This window comes from Ursus arctos, chromosome X (assembly GCF_023065955.2).
Source record: "Ursus arctos isolate Adak ecotype North America chromosome X, UrsArc2.0, whole genome shotgun sequence".
NCBI classification, from domain to species: domain Eukaryota; kingdom Metazoa; phylum Chordata; class Mammalia; order Carnivora; family Ursidae; genus Ursus; species Ursus arctos.
The window spans coordinates 46,029,635-46,056,708 of NC_079873.1; the positions used below are offsets into that span (position 1 = coordinate 46,029,635).

The following is a 27,074-nucleotide window of genomic DNA, read 5'->3' on the forward strand; positions in this document are numbered from 1 at the left end:
TGTGTTAGAAAGCTCAGGTGGGTTGCATGGCTTTAAACCAGCATTTCCCAACTAGTGTGTCCCACAGCTGCCACAAAATGGGTTATAGAGTGGGAAGAAGTGGCCCTAGAGTTGCCAGGTAGAGCACAAATGTCAAGAGAGAGTGGATCCTAGGCAAGTAGTATCATTAGTTCACCCAGGTATGCCATACAAATGTTTTCTGTGTGCTATCACCTGGAAAGATAGGGAGCATTGCCTCGAAAAAGTTGCTTGTTACAGCCAAGTCTCTTTCCCATCTTGGAAAATAGAGCTGGTAGGTCCTGTTCTATAAGGTACTGTGGAGAGGAGAGGATAATGGATTGAGGACATCCATTCTGTGTGCTGGAAAATACCTCCAAAGTTTTGAGGAACTATTTCTCTCTTCTAGGCAGTTCAGTTAGGGCTGATTCCATTTCCTGGCTTCAGGGGCTACATGGGCATAAAGTTTCCAGGTCTACCAGTGAAGAGTCAATCCCTGGATTTTTGTTGAAACCATTGGGGAAGAGCCATTTCAAATAAACCTGCCAAGTGTCCCAGCTCTTTGTATGCAACGCACAGTGTAGTTTTTGGCTGATATCTTCCTCTTTCTGGATCAGTGTCCCTATCAGCAAAATGGGTTGGTCAGACCAACAAGTGATCTATGGTTTCCTTATGGCTCTGCCACTTGTCTGAAGGAGTCAGATATAATGCTCTTTCCTTTCTAACAAAGGGCTACAAATGATGCAGTTTGTTCTTTATTTTCAGGCTGAAGTTAGCTAGAGGCACACAACAAAGCAGAGGACAGGTGGAGGCTCAGTCCCATGTGAAGTACAGATGGGGTGGGGCTTTGAGGCAGCTGGCTTCTCAGGCATAGGTGGTGACATACTGGGGCCCCATGTTCCCAAAGTAGGAACGTTCCCACTCACTCATGAGCTCAAAGTGCACAGGCCGATGACAGAAATTGCAGGCAGCCATAGATACATCCTGGAGGGGCAGCCCCACCTCAGTCCAGGCTAACAGCAACTTCTCTAAAAGGTGGTAGGGGGTGGAGAAGGAAAGAATTGGTTAGACTAGATCTTAATTCTTGTGTCACAATACAGATATACCAAGGTAATGATCCCTTCAAGCCTGTATGATATCTTGGAACCAGAATTAATTCCTGTTTCCTCCATTGTGTGCTATGAATGTTACCATTTGTGTATGGGTGCAATTGGGAAGCACTCATTTGATGTAATTTAAAGCTGTACTAGCCTGGCGTGGACCACTTCCTAAGTACAGGATGTGCTGTGACCCAAGAAGTGAATCCATCATCAGTAAAGTGAGCCTAATGAAGATAACAGTGACCAGTAACCATACAGTGTCATCATCTGTGACCTGGGAGTCAGGCAGGGGTTATTCTGGAGTGGGTGGGAACCCAGAGGAGAGAACCTGACCCCATTGTTGGAAGTGCCTCAAGTATGTGGCAGGGCTCTGTCCTTGACGTTGTTTTTATGTTTACTCCCTGGGAGATCTTGTTTAGTCTCATTGCTTTAAACACCATTTATATGCTGATGATTCTGAACTTTTCATCTTAGCGTAGACCCCTCTTATGAATTCTAGACTTGTATGTCCAACTGCCTTTCTCTATTTCCACCTGGATGTCTAATCAGCATCTCTAATTTCACATGAGCACAGCTGAACTGATCTCCCAGCGTTTCACCTAGTCTGCTCTCTACCTTTAGCCTTACCCATCTCTCAGTTGATGGCAGTTCTGGTTGTTCAGTCCACAAATTTTAGAGCCATTCTTTATTTTTCTCTTTCTCTCTCACCACACATCCCATCTGTCAGCAAGTAACAATTGACTTTACCTTCAAAATTCAGACCACTTCTCATCACCTCTAATGCCATCATCAGGTCTGAGTGACTATCCTCTCTTACTTGGGTTATTATAGTAGCCCCCAAATGGATCTCTGCTTCCACTCATTCTGCTTCCACTCATTCTCCATTTCTCCTTCACGAGAAGTTGGACCAGTTCTGTTAAAACCTGAGTCAACTGTGTCATTCCTCTGCTCAAATCCCTCAAAAGACTGTCTGTTTCAGAGTTAAAGTCAAAATCCTTACAGTCTGGCCTCACATTCCCCTCACTATTCAGTTTTCTCTTTGCCTCTTGCTTACACCACTCCATCCACACTCATCTCCTTATTGTTTCTCAAGTATAGAACAATACTCCTTTAATAGGGTCTTCCCTGCCTTAGTCTATTCCCTCTGCCTAGGATGACCTTCCCTTTGCTATCTGCCCATCTGACTCCTTCACTTCTTTCATAGCTTTGCTCAAGTGTCACCACAATGATCTCTACCCTTAACACTCAATGGTACAACCCTCCTCCAAACCAGCCCCTCTACACCAACACTTCCTGTTCCCTTATCCTGCTCTATTTTTTCCATAACACTTAAAACTATCATGCTATATGCATTGCTTATTTTTTAGTTTTTTGGCTCTCTCCTTCCACTAGAATGTAAGCTCCAGAAGGATAGTGATTTTGTGTCTGTTTTGTTTACTACTGGATCCCCAGCTCCTAGAACAGTGTCTAGCAAGCAGTAGATACTCAGTAAATATTTGTTGAAAGGATGACTAAGTCTAGAAGATAAAGGAAGTAAGCCAGAGGAAGGAATGAGGGAGGGCATTCCAATAAAAAGGGAGCATTATTAGCAAAGTACCAAAGGTAAGAAAGTAGAGCAAAATAAGGGAGTTACAAGTTACTCGGTGTAGCTGGAAAAATAAAATGAATGTGGAAAAGAGGTGAAGGCACAGAGATCACCATGTTTAAGGCATGGAATGCCATGCCAGGGAGCTTCAACTGTTCTACAGGCCAGTGATCTCCAAATTTTGGACCGTACATTTTATTGGTATAAACATTTTAGCACATGCCACAAATCTATGTATGTTTTTTTATATATGGATACGTGTATCATTGTCAGTCTAAATGTTAAAGATCAATATCAGTAATGCCTAATTTCCTATTTTTAAGATTAAAAAAGGAAACACAAAATTCTAATAACCCCCCTCACCCTATGGGTCATCTCGCATACCTCACATTGGAGACCATTGTTCTAGTCTAGATGGGTAGGAAACACGAAGAGGTTTAAGCAAGGGACATATATAGTCAGATGTTTAGAAAAATCCCTCTGATGGTCACTATGGACAAGAGATTAGAAGGGACCAAGAGAGAAGCAGGAAAATTAGGAAGAAATCACATTGACATGTATTCAAAAACTGGCAATAGAAAAAAGAACAGATTTGAGAGAGACTGTAGAAACCATTTGCAGGATTTCAGGATGGGTTGACTAGGGTTAAAGGACTGGTGGAGTCATGGTAAATGCCTCTCATTTCTCTTTCCTGCAAAAGCTCAACATAAATGGACACTCAGAGAACCAAGAATACTGAGGACTCTATAATTGAAGCCCAGAGCAACTTAGAGGACTGAGCAAAAGGTCCAGGAGTCTGGATCATCAGCTCAGGCAGTAGACCTAGTGGTTATGACTGTGAAGGCAGAGACAGACTCCTCAGTTCAAATCCAGTCACTGTGTGACCTTGGACCAGTTACTATATATTTTGTGCCTCGGTTTCCACATATATAAAAGGGAAATGTTAATAATAGTATCTCAGCCTAATGAGTATTAGATGAGTTAATACATGCAAAGAGTTTAGAACAGTGCTTGGTACATGTTAAGTATTTAATAGATGTTGGCTAGCATTATTTGATATTTTTGAATGAATGGCACCTACCTATCTTGTCTTCCTCGAACTCTCATACTACCTATACTCCAGACAAACAGAGTCACTGTTGCCAATGCATGTCTTCTGTTTTCCTATCTCTAGGTCCTTGCTCATGGAATTTCCTTATTCTGAAATGTCTTTGCACTATACCACATGTACTTCAAGGTACAACACAAGGACTTCCTCACCCACAAAGCCTTCCTAACTTCCTGCTTCCTGCTTTCTCTAGCCATTGGTGATCACTCTTCCTCCAGCTCCCAGAACACTGAAGCTCGTCATACTGGACCAGTACTGTCTATGTCTATGTCTGTCTCCTTTTTAGACTGTCAACTGCCTATGTCTTTTGTCCAGCAGACTTGGAATGAACATCTGCTGTATCCCAGGACCTCTGCTAAAAACTGCATCCAATGGGAATCCAGTAAATTTTAGGTGAATTGACTAAACGGCATCATTTAGGATAAAACCCAGGCTATTCAGTAGCTCTACAAACCTCTCAATCCAGTCCCTGTCTTGTGTTGTCTTTGTAGACTCGTAGATTGGCTCTCCTTTCTTCCACTCCATTCCTACTACCCTACATTTCAGTAACACCTGCTTATTGTTCTTGATATAACTCAAACAGCTTCACACCATTCTCTTTGCCTTTCTTTATGCTTTTCCTTCTGCAAGAAATACCACTTCCACTCTCTCTTTCTCTTCTTGGTCCAATACCACTCACCTTATAAAACTCAGCTCAGGTGTCACCTCCTGCATGTTGGGTCAGACCTCTCCTCTCTGCTCCCACAACTCTGATGCACTGTCCTTGTTGAAATGTGATGGCCTCTTAAAGTCATTGTGTTTGCTATGGCTCACCTGAACTGGAGCCCTATGAGTCTAGGGACTGTTTCTCATCCATTTATTACCCAAGTATAGGGTCTGGCACACAATAGATGTTCTAGAAATATACTTTTAAACTGAATGGCATTCATTCCCTTAACTTCTTCAGATCCTAGGGCTGAAGGGAAAGAGAGTGCTATAGACACCCATATTGAGGACTTACGCACAAAGTCTTCCATCATCTGAGGACTGTGGTGGGGAGAGGGTGCCAGACGCAGCAGCTCTTCACCGCGGGGGACAGTTGGGTAGTTGATGGCCTGCACATAGATACCATGCTTGGAGAGCAGGAGATCACAGATCTTGCTGTTCAGTGCTGCATCACCCACCTGGGCTCAGGAGAAAAGCCTGTCAGTATCTGCTACCCTGGCCCCACTATCACTAGTTCCATTAAGCAGGTGGAGGGAACCAGACCAACGAACATCATTGAATTTGGGACAGATTTTTTTTTGTTTTTCATAAGGGGCTTAGTGGCAGCTCCAGAATTTCTATCAAGGAGTTGCTCAGAGGCAGCAATTAAATTTGAAGGGCTTGGGATGGAGGTGGTGCTAGGTACCTTGTCCTGAAGCTGTTTGCAGAGCAAGCACACTGGTTTTACCTAAAGACTATGTTAATTTGGGGTCATTCTCGGTAAGAAGATGAACCTTCCAAGCTACCTCTGGGGTGCTGTCGTTGGCTTAATTAAAAAAAAAAAAACACAAATATTTCAAAAATAGTCTTTCCCAATTCCCCCAATATTCCCAAAAAGGAATATTGGCTTAGCCCAAGCAGTGACTATTTCTTTCTCATCCATAAAGCAGTCACAGAAAAAAGTGTCCTTACCACACCCTGACATACACACACAAATAGACGATATTTTAAAAAGAAGTAGTTCATTTTAAAGGCAGTAAATCAACATGGTTGGAAATCCAAAATAGCACTTTGAGCCATGGTGTTTGACTTTCTATTTTCTGACTTCAATTTTTTTTACTTCAATTCTTACTAAGAGAAGTTTCACATCATGATTGTATTATACATACACATATACACATGTATGCATATACACATGTATAGAAACTGAAACATTTCTCACAAAATGATAATCTTCTCCATGTGTGATGTATTCCAACATTTTCATTTCTATTTAATAAAATTTTTTTCTATTTTTAAAAAATATGTAATACTAGTCATAACCTACTAAACTGATTTTGTGACCCACTAATGGTCTTGATCCACAGTTCCCAAAATACTGAATTATAGGTCATGGGTACCCAATATTGTGAGGGTCAGGACAGCCTAATAACTGTGAGATAATAGCTAATGCAAGAAGAGGTGACTAATCCAGAATGGCTGACAATTTTCCAAAAGGGTAACATAGCTCAAAATAAGGAGGGTAGTTAACAGGAAAGTAAAGGATTGGTAAGAGGAGCAGGTGTTGGTTTGCTGGTGTGGAAAGGCTCCCAGAAGAGATAAGTGGGTAGGGCAATGGTCAGGGTGGGGCTCTCACCCGGATGGGGATGATGTGGCTGGGGCAGGGGATGACAGGAAGGCCCCTGTCCATTAGTAGCTGGCGCATGTGCTTGACATTGCGCTGGTGGGCTCGCCTCAGGGCTTGGCCCTCCTCTCCCTTGAGTAGCCGCACAGATTCCAAAGCCCCAGAGAGCACCATGGGAGGCAGTGATGTGGTAAAGATGAAGCCGGAAGCATAGGAGCGCACCATGTCCACCAAGTCACGGGTGCTGGCGACGTAGCCGCCCACACAGCCAAAGGCCTTGCCTGGAGACAAGGAGGGGGAGGATAAGCACAGGGATCATAATTAGTCTTTAGAGGAACAGGATCATGTCCAGATAACACAAGAATGTGTACCAGAAGCTGGAGCTCTAGACTCCTTTCCCAGGCCTCTGCTTATCTCTCTTGTCCATGTCAAGACAGACAGCTGATAATTCTGCTGCTTTTAGGTAGGACTTCAAGGCCTGCCAGGTGCAGTGACTAGATAGGCAGTAGCTGGGTGGGGGACCTTTAGCTGGTTACGCCCAAAGGTAGAACTAAGATGAAGCTTGGGGATGGAGCGGGGGAGGAATTTAGAACCACAACTCTCCATGTACCGACTTGAACCTGGCTATTTGGCCCTGCTTAAGGTTCTTCTCAAAAAGTCCTTCAGACATTCTCAGCAACTCTGCAGTGGGGTAGGAGTGGAAGAAAGGAATCCAGGAATTCCATAGCCTGAGGCTATGAATTCTACCCAAATAACTTCTACAGCTTTGGGGAGGGGGAAGGAAAGGGTCTTGAGGGGGCCTCCTTTCTGGATTATATATAAGGGCATCCCAAGGCACTCACTCACCAAGAGTTCCAGAGACAATGTCAATCTTGTGCATAATTCCATCACGCTCCCCAATCCCAGCACCCCGAGACCCATATAGTCCTACAGCATGAACCTCATCCACGAAGGTCAAAGCCCCATACTGGTGGGCCACATCACACAACTCTTCAAGGGGACAGATGGCACCTGAGAAAAGCCAAGGAATAGAGGTAGGAGATCACAACCCTTCCCCAGCCCCACCTCCAGTGTGGAATTTGTGACCCATAACTGCTTTGGGTTGGAAAAGGGTGAGGGTGTGCACACTCAGTTGGGACTATTTCAAACCTCCTTAAATGTGTTGACTGCCTCCACCTCATGCCCACTCAAGGTGTGTGTGTGTGTGTGTGTGTGTGTGTATTTTCCCTATTTTGTAATCAAGGCTTGCCTCTCTGTTTTCCTATTTTTACTTCTGACAATATCTGTCTTGTTTAAGCCATTGTCCAGCCTCTTTGTTTCCCCCCCTCCCCAGGTCTGTGTATTTCCACTTAGGGTTGGCACTGGCCCATATGATCCCTTTGTTTTAATAAATTCAAAAAAGCAACTTTTTGCTCCAGGTTAATGCAGTCCTGATTTCAGACCCAACTCATACCCTCAAGCAGATGCTTTTAGAAGCCTTGTCAATGTCTTTTTACTGCACTGATCCTCCCTGTTTCTATCTTTCTGGATTTCTGTCACTATCTCTTTTTTTCATAGCTATTTCCATCATTATTTCTATGTCTCCATTTTTCTGTCTCTGCTTTTGTTTTTCTTTCTCCTCTTTCCTTCTCCTCTCTCTTTTTTCTCTCTCCTTCCCTCCCTTCCTCCCCTCCATCAATCACTTCTCTTTCTCACTGTTTGTGTCCCTTTCTGTCTACCTCTATCTCTCTGCTTCAGACTTTCTTTCCCTGTACATTTGTGTCTCTGAGTTTCTTTGTGCCTCTGTCTCTGTCTTTTCTGTGTCTCTGTGGGAGTGCATTTTTCTCTCATCTCTGAGGGAACCCTCCCTCACAGTTACATGATGCTGATGGCATCTATGTTAGCCAAATCAGGTAATACTATGGACTCTCCTTTGTTTCGGTTGGAAAAACAACAAATTGAAATGAAGCGAGGACCTCTTTCTTTAATAAATCCACAAGGTGATGCCTAAAGCACATGATTTCTGCTCAAGAGGGGTAGCAATAGAATGATTTGGGCATTGTTTCAGTTGGGGAAAGAAAAGAGGTAGGAGAATAAAGTTCATTTATTTTTACTTAGATCATAATAGATGGAATGACTTCCATTGTCTCTAATTCTTACAACCAGATATTTTATGTTGGGGAAAACTGAAGCTCAGGGAGTTGAAGAGTTACCCAAGATCATAGAGCAAGTAAGTGCCAGAGGTAGGATTTGAACCCAGGTCTGTCTCACTTGAAAACATGTTTTGATTCCAGTGCTTCATACCGGAACCTGAAAAAAACTCCCAGCCAAAAGTTTGTAAAATTTTTCATTCCAGAAACCAGACACTAGAATGATTGATTTGTACATCATTTCTAATGGAGGGAGTGTTATGTGAAGGAATTGGAATCAGATGTTCTAGGGCACAAATACTTTGGCACCAATTTACTGAGCCAACCAAGACAAGTTGGGTGCTGTCTTTGAACTTCAGTTTCTTAACCTGTAAGATCAGTATAATAGCTGCCTTTGGCATTTACTGGCTGTATGATCTTGGGCAAGTTACTTTACTTGTTTATGTCTCAGTTTCCTCATGTAAATAAATAGAAATAATAATAGCACCTGCTTCATAGAATTATTGTGAAGATTAAGTGAATTAATATGTGTAAAATACTAATAATTTTGCTTGGCATATAAACAAATTCTATACATGTCAGCTATTATCATTGTTATCATGGTTTTTATGATATACATACCATCCATGGAGTGAACAGTCTCAAAGGCCACAATTTTGGGTGTCTTAGGGTTGGACTCCTTTAGAAGTTTCTTCAGGTGGTCAGGGTCATTGTGTCTGAAGACAAACTTGGCTGCTCCACTGTTGCGAATACCTTGGATCATTGAAGCATGATTGCCTGCATCTGAGTAAATCTCACACCCTGAAGAACCAAATGTATATTCCTTAAGCTTCTGTTCCAGTATTTCCACTTCAACCTCAGGGCTGACCTGACAGGGCCAGAGAGCCAGCTGTCCCTCCCTTTGAAGACCCTGTCTGCTTCCCTCTCCTCTGGAATCTTCTGTGACACCTCTTCCTCCCTTGAAAGAACTCCCCTGCCCTGAAATTCTGACCCCTACACCCTTCCCTTCAGTCATTTCTAAGCCTGATCTGGCACTGACTATCTTGGGGTGGAGGAAACTTAAATTCCCAAGAAGCTCTAGAGTTTCTTAAGGACAGGGTCTAGGTTCCTACTCCCAGATACATAAGATCAAGCCTTGGAAAGAGTTTATCCCAGGGAATGGGACTGGATTTGTTGACTTTGACTGATAATAGAATCTTCCTGGTCTAGATGAAATCCCAGCTCTTCCAGGTAGCATCCCTCTTCTTATAGTTACAGGATGGATACTTAACAAAATTTCCATTTGAATCATAAGCTCATGGCATGTCAGAGCAGATCAGAACATTAGTGAACATGGAGTCCAGCTCCTTAACTGTTATAAGTGAGGAATCTGAGGTCTACAGAGGAGAGGGACCTTTCTCTAGGGCCTGAGGAATGCAGGGCTTTTCACTGAACAAATATGGGAGAGCAGGTGGAGGTGGGAAATTGGTAGAGGGAATTGATTCTTGGCTCCCCCCAAATTACACTGACATCAAAGAATTGCGGCCTTTCATTAGAGTGAGTTATCACTTCTAACTGAGGAAATCAGGCATGACTTCCTAGAGGACCTGCCAAGAAGGAAATTAGACTGGGAGTTTCTTGAGAGCATGAATCACACATTTTGGTTGTTGTTAATGCAAGAAGATGTTATTTGAAGGATGCATTATACACAGTGTAGTTCCAATGAGTTAAGCATATGGTTATTCCCATTGCTTCTACAAATACCTTTACAAACACTTATATCTTAGTGAAAGAAGATGTTCCTTGAAAGATGCATTATAGACAGCATAGTTTCATTGAGTTAAACACAGCTATTCCCTTCTGCTTCTACACATAAGTTTACAAACACATATGTTAATGAAAGATGTTATTTGTAGTTTTGATTTGTATTTCCTTGATGATCAGTGATGTTGAGCACCTTTTCATGTGTCTGTTGGCCATCTGTATGTCTTCTTTGGAAAAATGCCTATTCATGTCTTCCTCCCATTTTTAAATTGGATGATTAGTTTTTTGGGTGTTGAGTTTTATAAGTTCTTTATATATTTTGGATACTAACGCTTTATCAGCTATGTCATTTGCAAATATGTTCTCCATTTCATAGATTGCCTTTTACTTTTGTTGATTATAAAATACCAACACTGAAACAGGAAGAAATAGAAAACTTGAACAGTCCAATAACCAGCAAAGAAATCGAATCAATAATAAAAGAACTCCCAACAAACAAAGGCCCAGTGCCAGATGCCTTCATAGTCAAATTCTACCAAACATTTAAAGAAGAGTTAATACTTACTCTTCTCAAACTATTCCAAAAAATTGAAAAGGAAGGAAAACTTCCAAATTCATTCTATGAGACCAGAATTACCCTGATATCAAAACCAGATAAAGACTCCACTAAAAAAGACAACTACAGGCCAATATCCCTGATGAACAGAGGGAAAAATTCTCAATAAAATATCAGCAAACCAAATCCAACAATATATTTAAAAAAAACATTCACCACGATCAAGTGGAATTTATTCCTGGTTTGCAAGGGTGGTTCAGTATTCACAAATCAATCAATGTGATACACCACATTAATAAAAGAAAGGATAAGAAAAAAGTGATCATTTCAATAGATACAGAAAAAACATCTGACAAAGTACAACATCCATTCATGATAAAAACCATCAATAAAGTAGGCTTAGAGGGAACATATCTCAACATAATAAAGGCCATATATGAATAACCCACAGGCAATATCATCCTCAATGGGGAAAAACTGAGAGCTCTTCCTGTATGGTCAGGAACAAGACAGGGATGTCCACTCTCACCACTGTTATTTAACATAGTACTGGAAGTCCTAGCCACAGAAATCAAACAACAAAAAGAAATAAAAGGCATCCAAATTGGCAAGGAAGAAGTGAAATTTCCATGATTTGCTCATGGCATGATGTTCTATATAGAAAACCCAAAGAACTCCACCCAAAAATTGCTAGAACTGATAAGTGAATTTGGTAAAGTCACAGGACACAAATGTACAGAAATCTGTTGCATTTCTATACACTAATAATGAAGCAGCAGAAAGAGAAATTAAGGAATCAATCTCATTTATAATTGTACCAGAAACAATAAAAAAAATGGGCACAATTGCACCAAAAATAATAAAATACCTAGGAATAAACCTAACCAAAGAGGTGAAAGACCTATACTCTGAAAACTATAAAACACTGATAAAAGAAATTGAAGATGACACAAAGAAATGGAAAGACATTCCATGCCCAAGCATTGGAATAACAAATATTGTTAAGGTGTTTATACTACCCAAAACAATCTACACATTCAATGCATCCCTATCAAAATATCAACAGCAGGGGCGCCTGGGTGGCGCAGTCGTTAAGCGTCTGCCTTCGGCTCAGGGCGTGATCCTGGCTCGCGATCTGGGATCGAGCCCCACATCGGGCTTCTCCACTATGAGCCTGCTTCTTCCTCTCCCACTCCCCCTGCTTGTGTTCCCTCTCTCACTGGCTGTCTCTCTCTCTGTCAAATGAATAAATTTAAAAAAATCTTAAAAATATCAACAGCATTTTTCACAGAGCTAGAACAAACAATCCTCAAATGTGTATGGAACCACAAAAGACCTTGAATAGCAAAAGCAACCTTGAAAAATAAAAGCAAAGCTGGAGGCATTACAATTTTGGACTTCAAGTTAGATTACAAAGCTGTAGTGATCAAAACAGTATGGCACAGGAACAAAAATAGACACATAGATCAATGGAACTGAAGAGAAAACCCAGAAATGATCCCAGAACTGTATGGTCAATTAATCTTCAACAAAGCAGGAAAGAATATTCTATGGGGGAAAAAACAGACTCTTAAACTAATGGTGTTAGGAAAACTGGACAGCAACATGCAAAAGACTGAACTGAACAATTTTCTTACACTATACACAAAAATAAATTCAAAATGGATTAAAGACCTAAATGTGAGACCTGAAGCCATGAAAATCCTAGAGAAGAACATAGGCAGTAACCTCTTTGACATTGGGTATAGCAACTTCTTATTAGATATGTCTCCTGAGGCAAGGGAAACAAAAGCAAAAATAAATTATTGGGACTTCATCAAAATAAAATATTCTGCACAGTGAAGGGAATAATCAACAAAACTGAAAGGAATCACATATTTTATCTTTCTGCCTCTGGTACCCAGTATAGGTCTAAGTACACAGTATATGCTAAGTAAACATTTCTTGAATGAATGGATGGATAAACAAATTACTGATTTATAAGTGAGCAAATGAATATATTACTGAATGAAAGAGTGAGGATGGGTATCAAAGATGAGACCAAAGAAGTAGCTAGGAGCTAGATTATTGAGGTCTTTAGAAGCCATGATAAAAAGTTTGGGTTTGGTCCTAAGGGGGTTTGCATTTAAAAAAAAATATTATTCTGACTGTTGGGAAGAACAGAATATAGGAGGGCAAAAGTGAAATCAAGAAAATGATGTTGGGGGTGCCTGGGTGGCTCAGTTGGTTAAGTGTCTGCCTGCCTTCAGCTCAGGTCATGATCCTGGAGTCCCAAGACTGAGCCCCATATCAGGCTCCCTGCTCAGTGGTGAGCCTGCTTCTCCCTCTCTCTCTGCCCCTTCCTGCTTGTGTTCTCTCTCGCTTGCTCACTCTCTCAAGTAAGGAAATAAAATCTTAAAAAAAAAAAAAAAGAAAATGATGTTTGTCTAGGCTGGGATGGTGGCAGTAGGAATGGAAAAATGTTTAATTCCAGTGGTTGAGGAGGATGTTCACTGAAAAAATTCCCAAAGAGTTTGGATTTAGTCGGGGTTGTGTGTGCTCTCAGAAAATTTTCTGAGAAGCAGTGGGGATGTTTACAGTGTCATGAAGTGTCAATAGGAAGTAAGGAAGTAGATAGCAAGTGTGGAGACTTCTGTCAAGCAGTTTGTCCATTATAGGAAGGAGAGAGATAGGGCAGTAGCTAGAGAGTGATGAGAGGACTTTTTTTTTTTAGATGAAAGAGACTTTAGCATGTCTAAAGAGGAGAGGCTGAAGATACAAGAAGGAGAGAAGGAAGTGATAGATCAAGGTTCCTGAGGAAGTAGAGGGGAATGAGACACAGAGCACCAGCAAAAGGATTAGTCAACAAGAAAAAGGGTACCTCTTTCATTGTGACAGGAGAGAAAAAGGGAGGAAAGAACATGTGGGGGTGTTTGTGAGTTTGTAGGTAGTTTGTGCCAAGGAGTTGAGGACATTACTTGAGGATTTATATTTTCAGTGAGGAAGGAGGTGAAGTTATCTCTGTGGTTGAGGGTGAGGTGGAAGTGGGAAAGCTGAGAAGAATGGGGGGTTGCAAAACTGCCCTAGAGATTTGGAAGGCTGGCCTTGGGAACAGGCTTGCTAGACAGCATAGAGGACCTGGTAAAGGTTGGGGACTATGAATTTTTAGTGGCTCCCACCTGAGTAATTATGTGCACCTAAGATTGATGTGGAGAAGGTGGAGAGTTATATTCGTCTGTGGTTGGGGATGTGATGGAATGGCAACAGGCATATGAGTTGAGGACATTATTAGCTAGAGAATGGGAGATTGGGAAGATCAGGTCCAGATGGGATCCTCTATACAATGAAATGACTGGCTTTAGGCAGAATAGGTGTGCCTTCAAATTGTAAAAGGAAAGAATGAAAGAAGGGTAGACTCATTTATGGAACATAAGAAGTAGGAAGATGGGTAGGAAAAGAAAGGGAAGAAGGAAGGGGGGGGTAAAGAGAAGGGGGAATGAACCATGAGAGACTATGGACTTTGGGAAACAAACTGAGGGCATCAGAGGGGAGGGAGGTGGGGGATTGGGATAGGTCAGTGATGGGTATTAAGGAGGGCATGTATTGCATGGTGCACTGGGTGTTATACGCAAGTAATGAATCATGGAACTTTACATCAAAAACTAGGGACGTACTGTATGGTGACTAACATAATATAATAAAAAATATTATTAAAAAAAGAGAAAAATCAGATAAGTTTGTAGATTTGATGGCTTTAAATTAAAAGAGTTTCTGTCTGGTGGCTTCTGTTTTCTTTGTGATATGAGATGTGATGTTATTTGCTTAAGAGTGAAGGAGGAGGTAGTCACAAGTTCTAAAAGAGAAGAATGTTTTTTTAAAAAGCTAGTATATTGGGGCGCCTGGGTGGCGCAGTTGTTGGGCATCTGCCTTCGGCTCAGGGCATGATCCCAGCATTCTGGGATCGAGCCCCACATCAGGCCCCTCTGCTGGGAGCCTGCTTCTTCCTCTCCCACTCCCCCTGCTTATGTTCCCTCTCTCTCTGGCTGTCTCTCTCTGTCAAATAAATAAATAAAATCTTTAAAAAATAAAAAAAATAAAAAAGCTAGTATAGGGACATAAAAGAGCTATTTGTGGGTGTTAGGAGCCCAGTTGAGTTGCGGGAATGGTGATAAATGTATGGTGTTACCCTTCTGTGAGGTTGGGCAATGCTCCTCAGTAGTATTCTTCAGCCTAACTGAAGAAGGGAGAAATGAGAGGGATATAGTCATCCAGTGTTGAGGATACATAAAGTGGGTAAGACGGAAGGGCAATGGCAGTGAGCGAACTCAGAATAGAGGGAAAAGGTGATGAAGACAGTAAGACTGCATGCTGTAGTGCAAGATACCAACCCTGAATAGAACTCAGGCCCCAGGCTTACCTGGCAGGATCTTTGCTAGTGTGAAGAGAGTAGAGTCATTGGCCACAAAGCAGGAAGAGAAGAGCAGGGCTGCATCTTTTTGGTGCAGCTCAGCCAGCTCCTGCTCCAGCTCCACATGAAACTTACTGGTACCTGAAATGTTGCGGGTACCACCAGCTCCAACTCCATGACGCTGCAGGGTCTCCCTGGCCAGGAGAAAACAGAGAAAACAAGGAGAGGGAAAAACCCTTGTCAGGCATTGAGGAACTGGGCAGGTTTCTCTTCACTGATGGAGGTCAGTGTTGACTTAGTAATCCTATATTAGCTGTGTCATATATAATCAAGTAGAGGGCAGGATGGAGACAATGAGGATACATGGGTCCTCCTTCTCAGGCTGATGGCTTTCAGGAATGGAGGGAAAAACTAGGTTGAATTTGAACATCTTGGAAGACCTTCTATGGGAGGTCACACAGTATCTCTGGCAATACTCATTCTGTAGCCACAGTAAAAGCTCATGGAAAGTGGGCCTTGCTCAGTCTTCCATCTTTTCCATAAAACTGAACAATCAAGAGTTTGGAAATCATGGTTTGTTGACTGACATGGTTCATATCTGAAGATTAGACATGCTGGAAGACCACGGACAAAAGGGGTGGTAGGTGGAACTCAGGTTTCTACTGTCAGCTCTGCCTTTCCCTTCCATGTGTGGCTTTGATTCTTCTCTGTATGTGTCCCCACAGCTCATGCCCTAGATCTTACTACTCACTTTGTAGCTTGCAAAACCCGTGGGTGCCGGCTCATGCCTAGGTAGTCATTACTGCACCAGACAGACACATCCTTTGAGGCCGTAGATGCCTCAGAGAAGTGTTGGGCAAAGGGGTATGCATCAGCCCAGCGGTTTACGGTCTTGAACACACGGTAAGTGTGGTCCTGTTTCTTCTCCATGATCTTATGCCTGAAAAACTGGTCATAACCAAAAACATGGTTTCCTGCAGAAGTAGAGATGGAGATGAAAAGAATTCATTTTTAAATCACTTCCTGATTAGTCCATATTTTACCCGTGCTGTTGATTTTGAGTTCTCCAGTTCTCTTTCCATTTATTCATTTGTTTGATCAGTCATTAACTTACCGAGCCACAGTAACTCTCCACTACTTCATTCAATCATCGTTTTGCTTTCTCAACTTGCTCATTCACTCAGTAAATTATTCATACATTCACTCAGGCTTCCGACCCCTGGCATGGACTCCTCTCTTTTTCTAAGGTTATTGTGGTGGCCTTCTTGCTGAAATCACTACTTCTAGTTTCAGTGGAAAGAGTATCAACAGATCTGGTTTCTAGTTATTTCTCTGCCCCTTCCTAGTTATGTGACATTGAGCGAGTATTGAGTCCTTTCTCTTAGTTTTTAATTTCCTCATCTGTAGAATGGGGCTAATAATAACTTCTTGGATAATTGTGAGCATTTGATGACAGACAGAATGTCAGACAGCCAAACTAATGTTTGGTACGTAGTACTATTATTACAATTATAGTAGTAGTAGTAGTAGCTAATATTTAATTGTTATAACCAATATTTAATGAGTGCCTATTACATGTAATGCCTTCTCTTAGGAACTTTATAAATATTATTTCTTGTATTCCTCACAATAGCCCTACATGGAAAGTATTAATATCTCCATTTTACAGATGAGGAAATGGAGACATAGACAGGTTAGGTAACTTGACCAAGGTTATGCAGCAAATAAGTGACCTACAAATAAGTGACCTAGAGTTTACTTTTAAAACTGCTATTTACTACAAAATGGAGAAATACTATTTTCAGGATAAATTGAAATAATATATGCCAAAGGACTTGTTAAATTCTAGAACTCTATACATGAGACAGAAATCATCATTGTTGCAGATGACAACTTATGTGGTAGGGATGTAAGCTGGTAACATCTTTGCTGCAGGGATGTTTGAAAATATGTATCAAGAGTTTTTAAATGCAAATACTGGCACACCTAGAGAAATATTTGCAGCAGTACTGCATGGAACACTGGGTGTTATACGCAAGTAATGAATCATGGAACTTTACATCAAAACCTAGGGTTGTACTGTATGGTGACTGACAATATAATAAAAAAATATTTTAAAAAAAGAAAAAAAATGTTTGATATCCAGAACTTATTTTTTAAAAAAGAATTGGGGTGCCTGGGTGGCTCAGTCAAGTAATGTCTGACTCTTGATTTTGGCTCAGGTCATGATCTCAGGGTTGTGAGATTGAGCCCTGAATCAGGTTCCACACTGGGTGTGGAGCCTGCTTAAGATTCTCCCTCTCCTTCTGCCCCCCAGTTCTCCCTCTAAAAACCACCACCACCACCACCACCACCACCAACAACAACAACAGCAAAACACTTCTGAAAACTTACTAAGAAAACTTTTCAACCAAGTAGCAAAATGGGCAAAGAATAGAAACAGAAAATTCAATAGTTGTAGAAGATGCTTAATCAAGGAAAACCAAACTGCAAAATAAAAATTTTCACCAATACTGATAAATATTTAAAAGTTTGATAATATCAAGTGCTAGAGAGGGTGTGAGAATATGGATACTCTCTTTGATAACTGGTACAGCACTTTGGAGGGCTAATTGGCAATATTTATTAATATTAAAAATGTACACAACCTAACACCCTAAGAATTTGCACCTCTTAATGCTATCCTAGAGGAAAAAAAACTGACCTATGTGCATGAAGAGGTACATTCAAAGTTGTTTGTTGCACCGCTGTTTGTAATAGGGAAATTTGTAAGCAACCCAATGGGGGAATATCTAAATGATCTCTAGTATATCCATACTGGGTCTAAGATAATACTGTATGTTATCTTTGAGTACATTTATATGTATGTAAAACCAACATAAACTATAAACCAGAATAAAGCACAAGAAAAATTGAAAATAATAACCTGAATTAATTTGAATGATGCTTGATTAACTGAATGATGTTGCATCCATGCTACAGAACAAACTTCAACCATTATTAATTTTTATGCATCTCTATGCTTAGGGACATGAAATGATGCCCATGATATATTTTTAGGTAAACAAAGCAAGATAACAAAAACAGTGGAATAAAATCACAGTTCTAATAAAAACGTGTGTGGAGGGAAGCCTAGGAGGTGTGTGTATCTGTGTGTGTGTGTGTGTGTGTGTGTGTGTGTGTGCTTATTTATGGAAAAATATCTGGAAGAAAATATAACAAGTTAATGGTGGATGGTGGAACTCTGAGTGATTTAAATTTCCTTCTTTATATTTTCCTATATCTGTTGAAAAATACTTTACAATGAATCGTCTTTCTCTTATATTAGAAAAAAGCCAAATTCCATTATGAAAAATGAATATAAACACATACAAGAAAGGGGAAAAGTCTGTCTGTAAAGGATGAGTTTTTGAGGGAAGCATGGAGAAGAAATAATAGGAATAAACCTAGTATTTTATGAGACCTCAAAACAGCTAGAAACACTTCCATAAATCTAATTTTATTTCTTCCTTATGATAACATGTTGAGGCAAGCATTACAAGCTCACTAAAGGGAAGTGACTTACTTGCCAAAGCACACTGATCCAGCAAGTGCCAGCATTAAAATTTAAACCCAGACTCCCTTTGGTTCCAAAGCACTTCTTTGCCATTTCCTCTACTGTTTCAGAAGCCCTTTCAGCACTCCTTCCACTTTCCTACCCCCTTTTATTTCCAGTTCAACAAACTCACCAACCATGTTGTTCTGAACCAGTTGTGTGACCTTCTCTGAAATTAGCTCTGGCTCCTGGGGATTGGAGAATGGCTTTCTCAGGCTGGTTGAGGCCAGGGATCTGGGCATGTCTGACAGAGTGTGAGATTCATTGGTCATAAAGAGAAGGGAGAAAAAAAAAGAAAGTATTTGTTGTCCTCTTTAAACTCAATACAACATGAAAATTCAAGTTTGTGAAGTAGAGAAGCCTGCACAGAGGGAAGAGATATTCTGTGAAGTGAGCCCCTACTCATCTCCCCAAGTGGAAACTTCTGTGTCAGGGTACATTCCATAAGATGTTACATTTTACCCCCATTAGAGTTTTCCCTTGAGTAAAGTAACTGGGGCAGCCACCCTGAATCTTGTACTTGGGAGGTAAATGCAGGGCAGTGTACCTTACTCTTCTTTTCCGAATGTCATTAAAATTCAATTTTGAAATTTTTACCTTTAATGATATACCAAAAGGGCCTATGAAAAATGTCAACAGTGTGGCCATATTTCAAGTGTGATTATCTTGAACAGTCTGCACCAATTGAGTTGACCTGGGGCTTCATACCCTGCTAAAAGATGTACCTGCTTTCAACACTTACTCTTTCATGCAAATCCAGATTGTTATAGAGTGGTATTGGTTAAATGTGGGAGCCCAAACTGTTGGGATCCATTTAGCCACTTGGGAGAGAGGAGGCAGAACTCTAGAGGGCTCATTTTAGACTAATGGCTTAAAGTTACAAGAGCCTGTGCATGTATGTGTGTTGGGGAGGGTAGATCTCAGTGTGCTGTCTAATCTATTGCCTACAATGGTCCCTTTGGAAAAGACTCGACTTGCCATCATGGGATGTATACTAGCTGACCTAGAATAAGCCTATATCAGGACTGTAATGAAGTGAATTCAAGCATTAGGAGTAGAGCCTGGATGAGGTGGCAGTTGACTCCTACCTGTCTTGAAAGTCTCCACATCCTCCTGGACTTCTGGAGCTGCCTTCTGCACAATCTTGCTCTTACCATCCTGGAGTTCTGACAGCATAAATGGACAGTGGCTCTTGGCCCAAGATGAAGAGTCTATGCAAAGGTAAGAGAGTAAGTGGCAGTGCATTTCTAGCCATAAGTTTAGTTTAACAACGATTACTAAGACCTACTGTATCCCAAAGCTCTATCTCAGGCTATGGTAGAGATACAGAAATGGATGAGTCTGGTCCTGTGCTAGGAGAGCTTCTAGGCTGGCAGAAATGGTATACACTGAAGACACATTATGAACAGTGCTGGGATGAGTGGGAGGACATGGGCTACGGAAGTCTAAAAGAGGGAGGGGACATGATCCAGAACTGGAATTGGACAGGCTGGAGGTTTAGACAAGCTTCACAGAGGAGATGATGCCCAAGTTAAGTGTCACATGGGAAGTATGAGAGACTCTGATAAAGGGTATGGGGAGGGTCATTTGACAGAAACAAAGACACAGAAGTTTGAGACAATAGAGTTGATCCAGGCAATTTTAAGTAGTATCAGCATGACTGGAGTATATAGAGTGTGAGGAGCATGAGAGTGAGACTATTGAGAGATATTGGCAGAAGTCAGAACCCAGGTGTGTTTTGGGGCCAGCTCATTTAGCCTTGATGCTTTTCACATGAACCTTCTCATTTATTAGGCAACGATGGCCAGTATGACTTGGAACTTTGTCTCCAGGACCCAGACATTCTCCCCCATTTGCCAGAAACTTCTTCTTACCTCCTCCAGCCTTGGTTGCCTTAAGGTGGATTTGAGAACAATTTGGTCCTTGGGTGGCCAGGATAGGACAGCGTCCAATACCAAACAGGACCTGGTGAGTCTTAATCATTTTGCCCAGGAGGCCTATGTGGCCCCTGGCAAGCACTGGACAGCGCTGTAGCAACATGGCTGCTGCTACCATCTTGAGCCCGAAGTCCTGAACAAGATGTGGAAGAGATGAGAGTCCATCATGAAGGCATGGCCAAAAGCCAAGGGTCATTTTTGTGTTTGATCCTTTGCCTTTAGCTTCCCACCCAATGTACACTGCCCTCTCCAGAGATGCCCTTATTGTCCTTCCACAGTAAGAACTTTTCCCAATGTCAAAATGTACCAATAAGGCATCAGGGAGGAAGAAATGAGACAATGACCATTAGACAATGGCGTAAAGGAAAGTGTTCCAACTGAAGGTCAGAAAGCCTAAATTCTGATTCAGACTCTGCCACTGACCCCTTCTGTGATGGTGAGGATTACTGAAATGTGATTGTATGTGGCAGGATGAGAGCTGATAACCCACCTACTGTTTATAACACTTAAGGCTAAAAGTCTTTCTAAGAATATTAGCCTCAGTCAAGTTAATATTCAACCTGCTAATGCAGATGGATGCCATTGGCCAGGGCTCCTGAGGCTTGGCTTAGAGTGTTTACTGAGCAGGCCCAACAAGAGAGGCTAAAGGAGTTTGAGGCCACAGGTACCAGCTTAAGTAGATTCAAGGAATAGGACAAAAGGGCAGGCTATACAGGCCATGTGCCATCAGACTGGTATTTTGCTGCCTTTGAACTTGCCCCTGTATTTTAGAAAAGGACAGTTAGAGGGGATGAAAACAAGACCCAAGGGGTCTGGGAAACAAGTTGATACACTAATGAAAGAGGCAGAAGATAAGACAGAGAAGAGAAGGGACAGAATGAAGATCAGAAAAAAAGATAACAAATAGCCATAATAAGCATTCAATAAATACGTGTTGAATTTGGGAGTAAATTAATGAATGAATAGGGACTGAAGTAAAAGAAAGAAAGGAAGGGTAGGGAACGAGTCAGAAGAAAAGAGAAATTGGGAAAGATAAAAGGAGGAAAGTGAGAAAGAACAAAGGTACAGAGGTAGTGGTAAAATTAAAAGAACAGAAATTGTGAGAGCGAAAGAGATCAATAACATAGGGAAAGGGGATAGGCTCATGATATGAACAGGGACAGGAAGACTGATCAGAAAAACAGGAAAAAAGTATGGTGGGAACTACAAAAGGATAAGGAAAGAGACCTAGATGAGAGAGAGAGATTGAGTGACAGAGCAGAGGTAGAGGCAGAGACAGACAGAGGGACACAAAATGGATGTGAGGAGAGATCAAGGAACATACAGGAATATACAAAGACTCAGAAAACTGAGTGCAGGAGAGAAGGGAATCCAGCAGGAGCAGAGAGTCAGTCAGGCACAAAGATAAAGGATAAATGCTGCCAGAGATAATGGGGGTGGGGGAGAGCAACACAGAAGGGTTAGGGTAAGAGGAGATTGACCCTAGTGAGGGAGATGAGAGAGAGACTGAGCAACAGAGAGAAGGGAATAGAGACAAGATCAAAGAATAGAGATGGAGAGGTGGTTAAGTTGTGTTGAGGGTTGGGATGAGGGAGGGCGAAGAGATACAAAGGGAAAGACAAAGAACAAGAAGGAGGAATAGATTAAAAGGAAAAGGGCAAACTGGAGATCCAACATCTGAGGGTGAGACAAAATACGGGACAGGACAATAGGAGACATATGGGGGAGTGTGGGAAGACTAAGGCCCTGGCACCACCAGGAGAGCTACTGAGCAGAATCTAGCAGCACCTCTAGTATACAGGACTTTATATTGTAAGGGAAAAGTGAACAGGAGGACTCATGGCACTGTCCTCATATGGCAACCCCCTTCATTTCTTACAGAGCAACACCCCTCCCCCTAATTCATAAATCTGTTTTCCTTGTTTATCCAAGATCATTCTCCCTCCAACATTCACAGGCTGTCATAGGAACATAGGTCAGTATGTGAGGCAGGGTGTGTGGACCTTGAAATTGGGAGAGGCCAAGGGGTATCGAAAAAACTAAGTGAAACTCATGTTTAAGCCTTTAAGATAATGCCCGGTGCATGGTAAATTTTCAGTAAGTGTTAGCTTTCCTTATTTCAATTTCAGCTTCCCAACTACCTGTTGGATGTTCTTGGAAAGCTACTTCCTCTCTCTGGGTCTTAGCTTTCATCAGCTGTCAGATGTAAGGTATTTATGCCTACTTCATATGGTAAGTAATGAATTGGATCCAATGCCTACATCACATGTGGAGATATCAGTTTCCCTTCCCCTGCCTGCCTCCAAAGGCCAAAGCACTTAGGGCTGAGTCTGCACACCACAGATAAAGCTCCCAGCATTTATCACCACTGGGGTCTGACCACTCCCTAAACTGAGACCAGGGTGTGGGGGAGAAGGAGAGCTCCTTTCTACAATCATGTCTGAGCATCTGTCTGGAGGTGACTCTGGCAATATGTGGTAAGGATGGGTGGATGATCCAGGGAAAGGCAGGCAAAGAAGATGTCCAGGTTCCAGGCTCCTGCAAACTCCCTTCCACAACATCAACACTTGGCAACAATAATGACAACAACATTGGGATATGTAATGGGAAGGAAAGCCCCCAAGATTGGAAGCAGAGTCCAGTCCTGCCTTGGGATGATGGTGGTTTAAGGCCTATCCGCCACCCCCCCCCCCCATGTGTAGTTCAATACACTCATCATCTCTAAGGGACTTTTGGCCATGATATTCTCAGGGACCTGGAAAAATATAACTACATCTTGAAATTTGTTAAAATATCAAGTTCTTTCAAACTTCATTTCCAATTTCTCTGTTCTGATACTCTTTCCTCAAATTTTCCCAGCCCCACTCTGCCTGCCCACTTTTATGATCCATAGTCTTGCAGTCTATTTACCTTCAGCTCTGTTTCCATTCCATCTCACTACCTATAGTAGTGGGATTGGAGTGAGTAAAATTGAATCAAGAAAGTATTTTAGGCAATTTAGAGTATTAAGAGCACAGCCTCTGGAGCCAGACATTTTTGAATCCTGGGACCTTAGAACTTGTATCTCTTCTCTATATCTTACATCTGTAAAATGTAGATAATAACAAAGACAAGCTACTTCACAGGGATGCTGTGAAGATTCAGTAAAATAATCTATACAAAGTATATAAAAGAGTGCCTATCTTAAATACTGAAAACAATGTTAGCTTATTATTTATATTTTCTATATTTTCTATGTAGAGAAAGTGAAGGTACATCCAAGGAATGTACCTTCACTAGTCTGTACACCAGACTAGTACTTAAAACTGATTCTTGTCTCAATCCTGATTTTTATCCTTATCCTATTACAACTTACTATGTGAACTTGGGCTCTGTACTTTCCCACTGTGGGCCTCAGTTTCTCCATAGGCATTGGACTAGATAACTTCATAGATTTTATTTGGTTCTAATAGTCAAACACTCACGGAGTACTCACTGTGTCAAACACTGTTGTAAATGCTTCACATGCATTGACTTATTTAATTCTCACAACAACTCTGTAAGGTAGACACTAATATCAACTTTATTTCAAACCTAAGGAAACTGAGTACCCCAAAGATTAAGTAGCCTATCCAGGTCACAGAGCTAGTAAGTTAGAGAAGCAGGATTCAAACCTAGGCAATCTGGCTTCAGAGCCTGCTAACTTAACCACTATGGATCTGTGATTCAAATATTACTACATATTTTCTTGACTGAGAGCCTGACTACAGACATTAATCTCCTCTGCTGCACTAGCAGGCCCCTTTCTGGGACATTTGATTTTGGACTGTGACAAATGTCTTTACCAAAGGAACAGATTTCTAACTGAAATGGAATTTCAGGCATGGGTGAACATTCATTCATTCATTCATTTATTCCATATAACAACTTATGCACCCATTGTGTGTCAATCTTTGCTAAGGATTTTCATAAAACAATGCTTTCAGCCAAATATATAATGGTGAAATTTCAGCCCAAATGACAGATCATTACTCAAAGGTGTTCCTCTGCACCTTAAAATTCTCTTTCATGTCAGCAGCCAATCTGTAGTCCCAGAGATCAGAAGGGCCAACCACAACACTACGCCAGCAGAGAGCCAGAAACCACTCATTGCCACATTCCTTGCTCCCTCTCTCCCCTTCATGGCCTGCTTTGCAAAAATCAGGTCTGGAGGGGAGGTGATCACTTTTCTTCAGGAACTGGGTGTTTCAAGCCTTACTCCCCCCTCCTAGCATTCTCTCACCATCATAGAAGAGTCAGAGAATTTTAGATACTTGGAATCATAGAACCAGAAATTTTTAGAAACAAAATTTTAGAAGACCACAAAATCAAAATTAGAAGAGACTGTGGAGGTTATAGGACAAGCCCTTTTTTTTTTTCAGAGTGAATGTCTTGCCTAGGTCTTACAGTGAATTAGGGTGAGAATACAAATTTATTGACTTTCAGCATAGGGCCCTTTTAGTGATGCAAAATTCCTCTTCCACCTTCTCTCCTTATTTATGCTAATCAACCCAAGTCCTTCAAATCTCTCTCTACCCAATTCATCATTCCCACCATCCCCACATTCCCTTGATTTTCTCTCCCTACCTCTGACCCCCTAGGCACTGACCTACTGAGCTCTGCCTCAGCTGAGCAGAGAGAAAGAGTCAAAGTGAGGGAGGAATGGAGGAATTACTGGAATAAATACCAAAACAACTTTCTGGGAGACAGAGAAGGAGAAGAATAGAGACAGAAAGAGACTAAAAGATGCAGGGTAGAAGAAAGAAAAAGATTGAGAGAAGAATATACAGACTGAACTCAGGCAGAGGAAAAATAAAAGAAACCTAGAGGTCAGAGAGAGATGAACTGAAGTGAATGATCCTGAAAACTAACAAGGGAGAGTAAATGGGGGTTAGGGGGCAAGACAAAGGAAAGCCAAAAACAGGGAAAGCCAAAAAAGATATAAGAGGGGATAAGAGAGAAAATGACAGAGAGACAGATTCTAAGGAACAAAGTCATATCTAGTCAGGCCAGAGACAATGTGCAGCCTTGAGGTGAGCAGCAGACCAGAAAGAGCACACGCAGGCTGAAAGCAACTCTTACCTGTTGCCCTGCACTGAGGACGAACGAACGACGGGTGGGTGCTGTGAGTCAGGACCTGGCATTTATCCCTTCCCCCATGTCTCAGCTCCACCCTTCTCTCCTGCTGGCCAGGCTCTGCATTGGCCCCAAAAGTATCTCAGGCTTTTGCTAGAGATAAAACCCAGTGTAGTCCCCTGTCACCCAACCCCATCATTTAGCACTGCCTTTCCCCTATTTTCTTTCTCTTCTCCCTCTGGAGTAGTAAAATGAACTTGCTGGGTTTTGGAATCAGATAATCTATATATAGCTAGGGCACCTTGAGCAAAACCACCTCTCTGACTCTTGGTTTCCTCAATATGAAAGGAGGACAATAAAACTCAGAAGAGCTGTAGCACAAGTGGGAATGGCCTCAAACAGGCAGCTTCCTTAGACTACATTCAGGCCATTGTAACAATTTAAAAACATCATCTACAGAAAAAAAAAATTTGCACAGTGCCTGATTCAAAGAAGTAACAGCCAATGTTGACTGATTACTATGCACAGACCTTTCATTAAGTGCTTTACAGGGATTAATTTAGCCCATTCCAATAAGGACCTTATGAGATAGGTGCTATTATCTTCATGTTACAGATGAAGAAACTGAGGCTTGGGGAGGTGAAGTAACTAACTGATAATTACCCAGCTAGGTAAGGTCAGAGCCCCACTGTGAACCCAAGCAGTCTGGTTCTGGAAATTACACTCTTCAGAACTCACATTCTTTAAAAAAATTTTTTCTATTCAAATTCAATTTAATTAACATAGAGTGTATTATGAGTTCCAGGGGTAGAATTTAGTGATTCATCAGTTGCATATAACACCCAGTGCTCATTACAAGTGCCCTCCATAATGCTCATCACCCAATTACCCTATTCCCCCCCCCACCTCCCCTCCAGCCAACCCTCAGTTTGTTTCCTAGAGTTAAGAGTCTGTTATGGTTTTTATTTTTTTCTATTTTTATTTTATTTTCCTTCCTTTCTCCTACATTCATCTGTTTTGTTTCTTAAATTCCACATATCAGTGAAATCACATGGGATTTGTTTTTCTCTGACTGACTTATTTTGCTTAGCATAAAACACTCAAGTTCCATGTACGTCGTTGCAAATAGCAAGATTTCATTCCTTTTGATGGCTGAGTAATATTCCGTTGTAGATATATTCCACTTCTTCTTTATCCATTCACCTGGCAATGGACATCTGGGCTCTTTCCGTTGTTTGGCTATTGTGGACATTGCTGCTATAAACATTGGGGTGCATGTTCCACTTCAAATCACTGTGTTTGTATCCTTTGGGTAAATTCCTAGTAGTGCAATTGCTGGGTCATAGAGTAGTTCTATTTTGAACTCTTTGAGGAACTTCCATATTGTTTTCCAGAATGTCTGCACCAGTTTGCATTCCCACCAACAGTATAAGAGGGTCTTCCTTTCTCTGTGTCCTTGCCAACATCTGCTGTTTCCTGGGTTGTTCATTTTAGCCATTCTGACCAGTGTGAGGTGGTATCTCATTGTGGTTCTG

The 27,074-nt window shown here is 41.5% G+C and overlaps 1 protein-coding gene across 1 annotated transcript; it reads right to left on the reverse strand.

Moving 5' to 3' along the window:
• Positions 1-744: 744 nt before the first annotated feature.
• ALAS2 (5'-aminolevulinate synthase 2) lies at positions 745-25,663 on the reverse strand. Its single transcript, XM_026490245.4, has 11 exons — positions 25,546-25,663; positions 20,383-20,578; positions 19,597-19,719; positions 18,642-18,752; positions 15,665-15,887; positions 14,923-15,107; positions 8,849-9,028; positions 6,945-7,109; positions 6,111-6,379; positions 4,791-4,953; positions 745-1,025 (listed from the first exon to the last, which is right to left on the reverse strand). The coding sequence occupies exons 2-11, from the start codon at positions 20,561-20,563 to the stop codon at positions 862-864; spliced, it is 1,764 nt and encodes a 587-aa protein (XP_026346030.1). The 5' UTR covers positions 20,564-20,578; positions 25,546-25,663; the 3' UTR covers positions 745-861.
• Between the last annotated feature and the right edge of the window lie 1,411 nt (positions 25,664-27,074).

What these genes read in the sequence shown, in the direction of transcription:
- ALAS2 (XM_026490245.4), bottom strand. Translation starts at nt 20,563, where the DNA reads ATGGTAGCAGCAGCCATGTTGCTACAGCGCTGTCCAGTGCTTGCCAGG. An exon ending in CGGGTTTTGCAAGCTACAAA is followed by an intron (nt 15,108 to 15,664) that starts GTGAGTAGTAAG and finishes TCTCCTGGCCAG; the next exon opens with GGAGACCCTGCAGCGTCATG. An exon ending in CATTGTCTCTGGAACTCTTG is followed by an intron (nt 6,380 to 6,944) that starts GTGAGTGAGTGC and finishes CCTTGTCTCCAG; the next exon opens with GCAAGGCCTTTGGCTGTGTG.